The sequence below is a fragment of the Tursiops truncatus genome, chromosome 13 (assembly GCF_011762595.2).
Source record: "Tursiops truncatus isolate mTurTru1 chromosome 13, mTurTru1.mat.Y, whole genome shotgun sequence".
Taxonomy (NCBI): Eukaryota; Metazoa; Chordata; class Mammalia; order Artiodactyla; family Delphinidae; genus Tursiops; species Tursiops truncatus.
This window is the reverse complement of record NC_047046.1, coordinates 39273696-39287130: the sequence shown is the minus strand read 5'-3', so window position 1 is coordinate 39287130 and position 13435 is coordinate 39273696. Positions and strand designations below refer to the sequence as shown.

General features: G+C 34.7%; 1 protein-coding gene across 4 annotated transcripts in view; it reads right to left on the bottom strand.

The window, feature by feature from the left end:
- The window catches only part of RBBP8 (RB binding protein 8, endonuclease), an 82527-nt gene that overhangs the window by 60405 nt on the left and 8687 nt on the right, over positions 1-13435 (bottom strand). For all 4 annotated transcript variants that reach the window (XM_033837616.2, XM_033837615.2, XM_073790586.1 and 1 more), the window contains 2 exons: positions 7433-7475; positions 2691-2786 (listed from right to left, as the gene is read on the bottom strand). In XM_033837616.2, the coding sequence (XP_033693507.1) occupies positions 2691-2786; positions 7433-7475 (139 nt within the window). The remainder of the gene's footprint in view (positions 1-2690; positions 2787-7432; positions 7476-13435) is intronic.

Genomic DNA, 13435 nt, shown 5'->3' with positions numbered 1-13435 from the left:
TACCTTACAGGTGTGTTTCCTCCCAAAATCTCTTGAATATCTAATGTCATCTTGATGTTTGCTTTCTTAGAGAACTCAAGACTTAAAATTTTCTATCCTTGGGAATCACTGAACAGAAAGAAAGTTCCTAATCTCTTGCCATTACTACCATTATTATATGGAAGGAAGAACCTCATCGCTTGTAGAAAGTAGTGGAGCAGTAGAGATGAGAGAAAAAATATGGTGAAGTAAGAGAAGGAAGTGCTTCAATCAATGGAGAGTTAAAGGCTGAGAAAGATATGCTCTCCACCCTTCCTGCTCAATCTTGTACTACATATCCAGAGAAAATAGAAGGAAATGCTGCACCACACTGAAGGAAGAGTAATTGATGATTTCCTCTTTGATCCTGGACTAGGGAAGAGTGAGACGGACAGATGGCTTTCTAGTTTCCAGATATCTCAGCTTGAGAGAGGGACTAGTCTGGCTGTGTGTACAGACTAGAGCACTAGAGGTTGGAATCATATTCACCAAACAGGAGGGATATTGTAAGTCTTTTTAAGCTTCCATTATGTATTTTTACTTGCATTACCTCATTTAACGTTCAAAACAGCCCTGTGAAGAAGGTATTATTAGTGTCACGCCATATGTTCTTGGTTTTTCTCCTACTCTGCTAATTCCTTTCTCAATCTTTTTTGCTGGCTGGTCCTTATTCTTCATTAAACCTTAGTTAGTATGTCCAAGGATTCAGCCCTGAGCCCTCTTCTATTCTTTTCCTATACTTTTAAAGATGTCCTTAGGAGATCTTATCAAGTCCCAAGATTTTAAATGCTGTTTCTATACAGCTGATGATTTTCAAATTTGTTTCTCTAGCTCTAACCTCTCCCGTTAGTTCCAGACTCACATATGCAACTACCTACTCGACATCTACATTTGGATATAACAGATGCTGTCAGTACCTGCTCGTATCCCTTTGGCATTCCCCTGCTTAAACCCTCCAATGGCTTCCCAATGCAATTAAAATCCAAATTTTCTGATGTCCCTACAGAATTTAGTTACTTCCCACCTTTCCAATATTATCTATCATTCATCCTCTTACTCATTTAGAATCACAGTGGATGCCCTACTCCTCAAATATTTCAAAATCTATTTCCACCATAGGCTTTTGCATTTGTCCTCTTCTTATCTTCAGTTCTTCAAGTGATGGCTCTTTTCTGTATCACTCAGGTCTCAGTTCTAATGGCACCTCCTCAGAAAGGTCATCCCTGACATCCATCAGTAGCCCTTCATTTCCCAATGCTTGTAGTCACTCAATTACATAATTCATTTGTATTTCTTCTTCAGCTCTTGTAATCTGAAATCATCTTATTTGCAGGCCCACTCCCAATCTTTGAAAATTAAGTATCAGCTCCATGACATACTAAGGATAGTATTCCTAGCCCCTAGAACAACACCTGGAACGTAGTAAGTACTCAACTATTAATTGTTGAATTCAATTAAGAAGATAGTGTGAAGCTGGAATTCAGATTCATATCTATGATTCCAAAGCATATGGAGCCTCTTCCCACAATAGGCTGCCTATTCCAGTAAATGTGCATCCACTGAGATAGCAGTCATGGAAGGAAGAGTACTCAACTTTAGTTTGCATCATGCAGAATACTAGATTATTCCACCACTAAGACAGAGTGGCGAATTCAAACCACCAGCCTTCCTGTAACATATACAGAAATGAAAATAATGGAAAAATATTAACTATAAATAAAAAAAGCAAGAAACATAGTTTGCTATAAATAGTTCAAGTTCCTAAATAGCACTTACAGTTCAGACAAGGGAAAACAGCAAAATCTGAAAGCCTTTTCTAATGTAGAGTGTTAACCTCAAAGGAGTGGGAAAGAAAAAAGTCTGTACATGAGGTGAAGTAATAGGCATTATCTTGGGAATACTCAGTAAAAAGAATCCCTAGAATGCTTGAAAGTGGAGAAATATGCAAGGAAGAAAAGAGAGTGGCAGGAGTAAGAAAATAAGACAGGAATAGGGCTTCCCTAGTGGTGTAGTGGTTAAGAATCCGCCTGCCAATGCAGGGGATGCGGGTTCGAGCCCTGGTCCGGGAGGATCCCACATGCCGCAGAGCAGCTAAGCCTGCGCTCTAGAGCCTGTGAGCCACGAATACTGAGTCCGCGTGCTCCAACTACTGAAGCCCGCGTGCCTAGAGCCCATGCTCTGCCACAAGAGAAGCCACTGCAACGAGAAGCCTGTGCACCACAACTAACAGTAGCACCTGCTTGCCACAACTAGACAAAGTCTGCGCGCAGCAAAAAAGACCCAACACAGCCCAAGATAAACAAATAAAATAAATAAACTAAAAAAAAAGAAGACAGGAAGAGAATTGTGAAGCAGTTTCCACCTACTTAGAAGTAAAAATGGAATGAAAGCATCAAATGCATTAGAACACTGCTACTCTTGAGCTTGTCCTACAACAAATACCAGATAAAGAAACGTCATTTAAAGGGTAAATTGATGTGATTGCTGTAATTAATGAAAAAGCAAACCTGTAAGTTTGTTTTAATTTCATAAAATATTTATCCAAAGTTGACATAGAGTTGGAAAAAAGATCACTTTAAGTCTCAGAACTGATTACAAATGAAAACCAATGTATACTCTCTATTAAGAGGGAAATCACCTCTTACACAAGAAGACCCAAGAACCAGACTCACCGATCTTCTAAAACTTTAATGGTTTCATGAAGAACTTTCTGTTGCTCTCTCAGCTGTTGATTTTTGGTGAAGAATTCTTCTAGTCTCTGTGCATCTCTAAAAGTCAAGAAATAAGTCATTTTTTTTAATGGAAAAATACTCTAACAAGACTATTCTGTCATTAAGAACTCCAAAGCATGATCTCACCACTTACATATTATGAATTCGTTATATCAAAACAAAAAATTTAGAAGGTGAGGTTTGAATATCTTGTTAATCAGAGTTCAAATTATACTAGAATTTGCTCTGCAGTATTTGTATGTTCTACAGAAGTATCTTCCTAAGCACCAGGTATTCATTATACAATGCTGGAACACAGATGAAGGAGTAAATTCTGATGCCACCACTGACTCAACATTGTCAAAATTGCTATTAAAATGTACACTTACTGTTTTTTTAATTATTTTATCTACATTCAATAATGTAAATAGGTAACTCCACTCATATCATTCCTATCCCAATTATGAGGGATTTGTACTTTCTATTTTACTAATTTTTGTGTTGCTTAAACTTTTACCTGGTATTACTTTTAAGCCAGGGTTTACTGTGAAGTAGAAGTACACAAACCCTACATCCTGAAGCCTAGGTTTGAATCTCAGCTGTCACGTACCAGCTGTGTGAGCTGGTGCAAGTAACCTAAACTCTCTGTGCCTCAAAAAATGTGGATACATTAGTAGTATCTACTTCATGAGACATTTGCAAGGACTAAGTACTAATGAATATACAGCATACAGAACAGTACTGGCACACAGTAAGTTCTATTTAAGTATTTACCATTTTGATTTTAGTCAGGAAAAAAGAAAGACACCTAAAATTTTCTTCTAGTAAACTACCTGGTTACCTTCCAAGGTTGTGCCATATTTTACCTCTCCATCATTATACTTCAAACAATCACATATATAAAGTATGCATATATTTTAATTCTATGAAAGCCCATTAGAAATTGAATCAGGATTCTCTGTGTCATCTGGAATCTGAAAATATAGGATAACACCGTGGTTCAAATATCTTCTCCCAGCCCTCTCCAGGGTCTGAAATATCAAATCAAATAAAGGAGACAAACCAGTCTGCCAGAAAAAGGAGATGTCCAAATGACTGTGTCAAAATTGCTGAAACGTAGAATGTAATATCACTGGCAACAAAACAGACGAGCAAAACAACTAAGTCAAAATGTCAGATACCAATACGAGGGTACTTCTTATATACTGATTGAATATTTGATATTGAATGAAAAGCCAATACATCTAAGAATGGCCTCCTGCTATACAACAAATATTGTTCTGGTAGCATATGTATATATATATATGAAATTTTGGAAGTAATAGATAGCTGAAGCTAATAATAAAAAAATTTTCTAATACTTCTAGAAAATGTATTTAATTCAGAAGCAGCACTAGGTTTTCACTGATCCTATTTTGGAAGTATTCAACAGTCAACATTTCTATTGATACATGTGTAATTTTGTAAATGAATCTGTGTAAAAGAGGAGCATTAGTCATGTGCAGAGACAACTATCATCAAAACACAAGTCTGAAGCAATTAAGTGATAGACAAATATAGTACAGTTACTGATTTCTTTTCTAATTGCTTCTTCCAGGTGGGAATCCCTAGGACTGAGATACCTCACAAATAAAGCTGTTCTAACAATATGGAGACCAGACATCCTGTTACTGTACCCTGACTGTCTATCATAAAATATACTTGGAAAGGAGAGTTATGGTCATACAGGCAAATCTGAGTTCTTGGTCCCACAATGCAATGACTTATCCTTCTACAAAATAAAGCATCCCTTTAATTCTCTGATTACTCAGGGGATTTAGTTACTTACCCATGCTTCCAAAATGTGTAACCCCAAGCTACCTAAGGTAGGCAGGTACAGAGTAATTACAATATATATTAAAAGGTTGCTAAGAGGATCAAATGACTGAGAACTATACAGTGAAGTAAACCATTATTATCACCTACTGAACAACCAGCTGTGTTTCCACTCTTTAAGATTCAGAAATGTTTTAGGTGATTTTTGATAAAGTAATATTCAACAGTCATTTACGAATTAAAGGTTTTTCATGTGGTATGGAGGTATGGAGAGGTATGGAGAAATACATTTGGGATAAAAAGTCTCAGTTAAAAAAAAGTACATTTGTTATAAGCAAATCTAGATCTTTTTTTTTTTTTTTTTTTGTGGTATGCAGGCCTCTCACTGTTGTGGCCTCTCCCGTTGCGGAGCACAGGCTCCGGACGCGCAGGCTCAGCGGTCATGGCTCACGGGCCCAGCCGCTCCGCGGCATGTGGGATCTTCCCGGACAGGGGCACGAACCCGTGTCCCCTTCATTGGCAGGCGGACTCTCAACCACTGCGCCACGAGGGAAGCCCAAATCTAGATCTTTTAAAAAAATTTTTTAATTTATTTTTATTGTTTTTGGCTGCATCAGGTCTTAGCTGTGGCACGTGGGCTCTCTAGTTGTGGTGTGTGGGCTTAGTAGCTGTGGTGCGCGAGCTTAGTTGCCCCGTGGCATGTGGGATCTTAGTTCCCTGACCAGGGATCGAACCTGCGTCCCCCACATTGGAAGGCGGATTCTTAACCACTGGATCACCAGGAAGGCCCTAGATCATTTCTAACTATGCCTAATCATTCAATCTGCAGGAAAATGATTCTGATTCTAGCTAAGAGGAAATACTATTCTACAGCTATAAATCTATCATTTAAAATAGTAACATTTTAGAAAGTAAAATTACTAGGTCTACAAGAAGGATCCATTTTTAATAAAACTAAATTCCTTCAAAAACATTTAGTGAATGTAGTTTAAAATATAAAATCAAATAGCAAACACAATGTTTCTAAAAACTGACCAACATTTTGATTCTAAAGGATGTCATTCTAATCAATGGTTGTTAATCTAGGATTTATAAGGTCATTTACCAACACTGAACCAAGGTACAATATAAAGAGCTCACTGTCTAACTACTGATCAACTCCAAAATATTACACTTTGGGTATTATAATGGTAAGAGGGAACAAGAATTCCTATACAGTATTATTATATATAAAAGAGGAGACTTGTAGAATAACTCCAACAAACAGTAATTAGCTATTTAGTGTAGTATGTGTTAAATCAGCATACCAAGTCACTGATAGTACATACTCATCTTCTGATTAACAATGCTTGTAGCCACCATCACTAGCTGGGCTATAAGCAAAGGTGAAGATGAAAACAATAGAATAAGTGTATTTCATAATGTTTAATCTCAAACCACTCAAAAACAATTTCACCACTGAGGAAAAGTCTCCTTATCAACAATATACTTACTTATTCACTTAATCCTGGAATACATATAAAGTAGTGTCATAATTAGTGTAAGCCAATCATGTTAATTCAATTCTCTTTGCCAGTTATTATTTAGGAATGAACATTGTCAATGAGTTAGAGGAAGTCTGCTGGGGGCTGCTTCTGACAAATCTTTATAATTAGTAAAAATAAAAGGACACAAAGATGTTGTGCAAGTGATAACTAGAATGATGACGGCCAGCTTGACATACTGAAGTGAATCAAGACTAACAGGGCAAGTCTGAACACTAAAGATGGCAGAGAAGAAAGATAGAAGTAAGTGATAACCAGTCCTAGAATCTCCCTACTTTGGGCCTTCTATGTGAAAGAATACATCTTCTTTACCATAAAAGTCCCTTCTGGTGTTTTTTTGGTCTCACAGTAAGAAAATATGATAAACTAATAAGATATACATCCTAAATTTAAATGTTTAAAATGACACCTTTAAGGTAGGAACAGGTACATTTTCAACATGCAAAGCATTTAAAAGTGTCAGTAATTAAGAATCCTAAAATTATTCTTCAAAAAAACTGTTTTAAAAATTTATGATTTCTCATTTCTGTATCTAGGTCATCTTCCAAACATGACTTTACAGGTGTAATGGAAAACTTCACAATTTCTATTTTCAGATTATAATAGCAAAAATAGTGAGGTGTGTTTTGATGAGTGGTTGGTAACTCCAGCTTCTGGTTACAGTCTTGGAAGCTTTAGAATATGAAGGAACTGAGACCTATTGGTATATACTGTAAAGCAAATGCAATTATTATTAGTCACAATGATATTAATTTTTGTTATAAGTAATAACATTCTATTATGCCATCTGTTTCAGATTCCTGAATGCGGAAGGTCTAAAGAACCGCGAGTAAAATCTGCTCCTGACTTAGAAAATCAGATCTGATTCTGGGCTTAATAACCAAAACAATTCAGGGGAACTGCTGGTAATTTCAAATTAGTTAAAAGGGGTCTCAGAATATCCATTTAGTTCCCATTTCTTATATGAGTTAGAAATCCCAGACTTATTCTGCTCCCCATCTTGTAGTATCTTAAATTCCAGGTATCAATCATAGTTGAGAAAAAAATGCCATTAACAGATCAAAATGATTTATAGATCAGTTTCCATCTTAATAAATATTTTAAGGAAAAAGATTATACACATATTAAAATTATGTTAAAATATAAATATATGCAAATATTAACTAAGATTATACTCAAAATTATTCTTTTTCCTTTAGAATTTTGAATAACTTGCTGTCAACTACACAAGGTCCACACTAAGTAAAGCTAACTTCCTTATAAATACAACACTGAATTCAAATAGGACATCAATATCAATTACTTTATAAATAGGACATCAGTGTTATATATGCTGATACTTACAAAATTCGTTCCTTTTTCAGTTTGGTTACTTTTACTTGTAAACCTGAAAAAGAAAAAAATCCTCAGTATTTTATTTATACATTTTACCGTTTCAAAAGCAGTTAATCTAAGTTTCTTTATGACTCTAATGCTACACTATTAAGTTACTTGAGCCTGGCCTCTGAACAATGAGCCAGGTCCCATTAGTTTGAAAAGTGTATTTCCCTCACTTGCACCCTTAGGTCACAAAAGAGTATTTGCAACATTATTGCTCTTAGTCTATTGTATGACAGCCAAATAGAATGAAATTTTCTCCACCTAAAGTGGGTTACTTCCCAATAGCATGGGCAAGCATATAATTAGAAGTTCACTATAAATGAAGGTTTATGTTCCGGCATAGCCTATGTATTTTGATAACAGCAATAGTGCTTATGTAGGCTCAAATCTTCTGGGATTAAAACAGATTGTGTCAGGAAGTCCGGGACTAGGAACACAATTGCTTACAAAAAAGTACTTAACATAAGGCAGTACTGTTTTTAGCTCAAGATATGTATTACATGTGTTATATGTATTTTTAATTTTAATTGAGTCCAATACAAAATAGAAGACCACTGCCTATGGGACTTGGGTAATTACTGTTAAGAAAGCAGGCTGATGAGCATTGAGACTGCAAGAAAGGATATGAACAAAATAAGAGTGACATTCCTCAGTCTCAGAAACAATAATTAAAAGGAGAAAAACAGCCATTAAACAAACATGAAAATATATCCAACACCACTAGCAATATAAATCCAAACCCAAAAAATTACTTAGCAAAATTATAAAAATTATAATACCCAGTGTTGATAAAAGTGTTGTAAAACTACACTGCCATGCTTTGCAGGAGGTATTATAAATTAGCACAATTCTTTTGGAAAGCAAGCTAGAGATATATAACAGGACTCTTTTTCATCAATATCCCACATCTTGGATTCTAACCTAAATAATCCAAACTATAGAGAAACTCAGTCACAAAGAATATTAAACAATGTATTGAAATATAAAATGCTTAAAATAGGGACGAGTTTAAGTAAAATATGATGTAACCACTAGACAGAATAATACACAGCTATTAAAATCATTAAGTAAAAAAGAATAAGTCTATTTAGCAACACTAAACTATTTGGTTCTCTATTTTCTCTATGCTATTTTCTGCAATGTGATTATTAAAAGGGGGGAAAAACTTCTGTGTTTACATTTTCAGATTCCTAAACCAATTTTTTTACTATTCTACAATTTTCCCACTTGTGGATATTATATTCACTTTTAAAAACAGTGCCTAGAAAGTTTTAAAATTCTGTATCTACTTAAGAATTTCTTTTATTTGGGGCATAGTTAATCCCCAATAAATGGTTATTAGTTAACTAATTTCTGAAAAATTAAACATTGACTGTTTTTGGTAGTTTATGGATTCTAGTAAGTTATACATTTAGAAAATCTTTCCATATAATTTGTGTAGAAACATTAATAAATTTGTCACTTCTAAGAACAGGATTTTTTATTACCTGTTTGAACAACATTATTTAGCTAAGTAAGAGTTTTAGAAAACAGACCTATACATTTCTCCACAATCTCCCCCTCCCTGGTGCTGACTAGGGATGAAATTAAAAGTCATACACAAGAGGGAAGACATATGGGAACATATGTTTATGTATGACTGATTCACTTTGTTATAAAGCAGAAACTAACACACCATTGTAAAGCAATTATACCCCAATAAAGATGTTTGAAAAAAAAAAAAAAAGTCATACAGATACTAATGGGGAAGTCACCTTTTCTTACTGCCCAAGAGGTAAGGATTTAATGCCAGGAAATCCAGTTATTATGGAAAAATAAAGGCCCTGGAGAATTTTTTAGTTATACTTTTGCGCCATATCTCAAATTTCACCTCTAGGAAATGTCCAACTGATATGATACATTTACCCTCATTTCTATGGCCTATAATTTGAATAAATAAAATGTTATGAATAAACCTGTAATCAAATGTTCACAGCAGCTTTATTCATAACAGCCCAAAACAGAAACAACCCAAATATCCTTCAGTGAGTGAACTGTTAAAAAAAACAAAACGAAACAAAACTGCAGTACATCCTTGTACCACATGTACTACTCAGCAATAAAAAGGAAAGAAGTATTAAAATATGCAACAACCTGGATGGACTACAAGGGAATTATGCTGAGTTGGAAAAAAAAAGCCAACCCCAAAAGTACACCCTATGTGATTCCACATACATAACATTCTTAAAATGACAAAATTATAGAGCTGGAGAACAGATTATGGGTGGCCAGGAGCTGGAGGGGTTGGGGTGGGAGGAAGGTGGTTGGGGACTTAGCATTAGGGACCCTTGGTAATCCAGGGATCTACACGTTAGTGAATTAAAACACACACACAAATGAGGGCATGTAAAAGTAGCAGAATCTAAATAAGATTGATAGATTGTATCAATGTCAATTTCTAAGTTGTGCTATTATACTATAGTTATACAAGATGTTACCACTGGGGTGAACTGGGTAAAGGGTATATACTACAGTGTGAATCTACAATAAGCTCAAAATGAAAAGCTAAAAAAAAAAAAATATGGAAAAATATTTACCCTAAGAGTTGGAATACTGTTAAAATGTAAATTATTATAATAAAGGGAAACATTAGTTTTTCACTGTTTAAAATAAAAACTGGTGTGATCTTTTGATTTTTTAAAAAAATCTTTTCCATCTGTCAAGTTCGTAGCTAGAGAAGCTTCCTTCTTTTTCAGGTAATGATGACAAACTCACAAGGCCTTGAAAGTACTTAGTAAAGCATCAAATCATTCTTGAAGAATTAAGAAAAGAACTTGTGACCCTACTAGGCCAAAGACTAGAGTCAGCAGTTTTTCACTCTTTTACCCTTCCCAAAGTGTGTGAAAATTTACTTGCTTTTAGATTTTCTTGTTTTTTAATTTTGGCCAATTCTAAAACTCAGGTCCGCCTTTAGAAGTGAAGAGTGCACCCAAGATGAAATGGATTATTGCCATAAAGCATTTTAAGAAAAGAAACAATGAGACAGAAAATCCTTATAAACTTCAAAAGAAAATTCTTGGGAAATATGGAAAGACTACTCTTTTATCTTGTAAGCATTCAACACCTGTGAGGCATTTGTTCTGTCATGCAGATCAGCCCTGAAACAGGTTTATGTGTGTATGTGTATGTATGTGTGTTTAAATTTTAGCATTTGCCATTCATCAAGTCAATTAGGCATCCACAATTAGAACCCCTATAAAGTGTGCTTTAATCCTGCTCCACACCCATCGGAAGGAATGAGACTATACAACAATGCAGCTCCTGTATGAACAGGTAGTCTGTTCAAAAAAGTATTTAGGATTGTAACACTGGCAACCTGAGACACCTAATGAGGAAACAGCGCTGAAAAAACCAAAAGCGCTGCACTACAATTAACCTTATAACGTGTATGTGAATTTTCAAAGAAATGAAACAATTAAGGGCCCATATGGGTAGTCACGAACATAATACAAGAAACAAATTTAAGTAAGAATTCAGAAATAAGCCAAGAATTCAATTTGTTATAAACAAAATAAAAATCATTGCTATGTTAATTTTTACTCATTCTCGTTTGCTACCCAGAATAAACCATATATGTATGTACTGTCACTGTAAAACAAGTTATTTATGGTTCTGAATTATAAATTGTAAGCCTAATAACACTTCTTGATAAATAGTGGCTTTATATATAGCTCAAAGAATTAAGCTTCTACCAAAAACACAACTACTAGTATTCCTGTAACTGCCTAATCAATTATTTCAACTTCAAAGTAAAGACACTTGTCTTTATGAGATGCAGCCATATTTAAGGTGTGCTTAGTTTACTCTTAAGATTTAATGATCTCAAAATGGGTAAATTAATTTTTTGTGGATATTATCGAATTTATATTAACACAAATGGAAAATAACATGTGAGAGTTAATGATAGTGCTTTTTTTATTGAATTATAAATGATGTATAATATTGTTACAGGTGTACAATATAGTGATTCCCAATTTTTAAAGGTTACACTCCATTTATAGTTGTTATAAAATATTGGCTATATTTCCCGTGTTGTACAATATATCCTTTTGTTTTTGGTTTTGGCCGCACTGTGCGGCATGTGGGATCTCTGTTCCCGGACGAGGGATCGAACCCAAGCCCCATGCAATAGGAGTGCGGAGTCTTAACCACTGCTGCGTTAACGGACTGCTGGGGAAGTCCCTATCCTTGTAGCTTATTTTATACCTAATAGTTTATACCTATTAATCTCCTACCCTATATTGCCCCCCACTTCCCTCTCCCCACTGATAACCACTAGTTTGTTCTCTGTATCTGAGTCTGAGTGAGTCTGCTTCTTTTTTGTTATATTTACTAGTTTGTTGTATTTTTTAGATTCCACATATAAGTGACATCATACAGTATTTGTCTTTCTCTATTTCACTTGGCATAATACCCTCTAAGTCCACCCATGTTACCGCAAATGGCAAAATTTCTTTTTTATGGCTGAGTAGTATTCCTTTTTTTTTTTTTTTTAAATGGCTGAGTACATATATACACCACATCTTTATCCATTCATCTCCTGATGAACACTTGGGTTGCTTCCATATCTTGGCAACTGCAAATAATGCTGCTATGAACATTGAGGTGCATGTATCTTTTCGAATTACTGTTTTTTTTTTTCGGATATATACCCAGGAGTGCAATGGCTGGGTCATATATGGCAGGTCTATTTTCAGTTTTTTAAGCAACCTTCATACTTTTTTCCACAGTGGCTACAACAATTTATATTCCCACCAACAGTGTATGACGGTTCCCTTTTCTTCACATCCTCGCCAACATTTGTTATTTGTGCTCTTTTTGATGATATCCATTCTGACAGGTGTGAGGTGATATCTCATTGTGGTTCTGATTTGCATTTTCCTGACGACTAGCCTTTCTTAATGACTAGGACACTGATGTTATGGACCAAAATTACTTGCAATTCCTTTCATTGCTAATTTGTGTAGTCTTGATATGAATGTTATGTTTTTGGAATTTTTGATGAAACATCTAAGAAAATAAATGGAGCAATCCAAAACTGAATCAAGAAATATTTATCCTGTCATATTAGAGCCTCTATACTTTCCGTTTCTTCAATGGGGCTCCAATTCTGTCCTCAAAAATCTGCCTAGTTTTCTATGAAATTGATTACCTTATTTACCAGATATAGAAAACATTACTAGATGAGATGTTGATGGTAAAACATAGCGTGGACAAAAACCATTTATTAAAATGGTGACATTATGAAAAATATTCTAAATTCCATCTTATTACCTGTGCTTTTTAATAATAAACCTGATACTGAAAGGGATTTTAAAAGGCAAAAAAATATTGTATCCAAACAAGTTCAGATGCATTTAAGTTCTTATGCGTATCTAAGAAAAATTATATAACTCAGGTACTACCTTCATATCTTTTCTTTCCCTTTTTTTTTTTTTAACCTGACACGAAGTTTTAAAAGCAATGACTGAATTTTAATTCCTATGTATACTTCAAAACCTGCAAAGTCTGGACAAGTCCATGTTTGACGTCTTTCAAATAGCCTCTTATACTGGTTTCTCCAAGTGGATCCTCTACTTTAAAAAAAAAATTAAGTACCCTTTAGGCATGTCTTTGATGTTATCACAGAGTCACAGGATCTAATTTTATATGGAACTATCTGGAACACATTGACAAGGGACTGTCAAAAAAAGTCTTCCTTTCAACAAATTTGCCTGGGCCCAACCAAAATGTTTTTAAATAACATACTAATTTTTAAAAACTAGTGCACGATCATTTAAAACTTTTAAGAAACCATAAGTGATTTTGAAATTGGCAAAAGTAGCCTGATCAATATATTATAATATGCCAGAAGTTATCTTCTCTCATCAGCTCAAACATATATCCAATACCTACCATTCATAAAGCACATAGATATTAATCAGAATC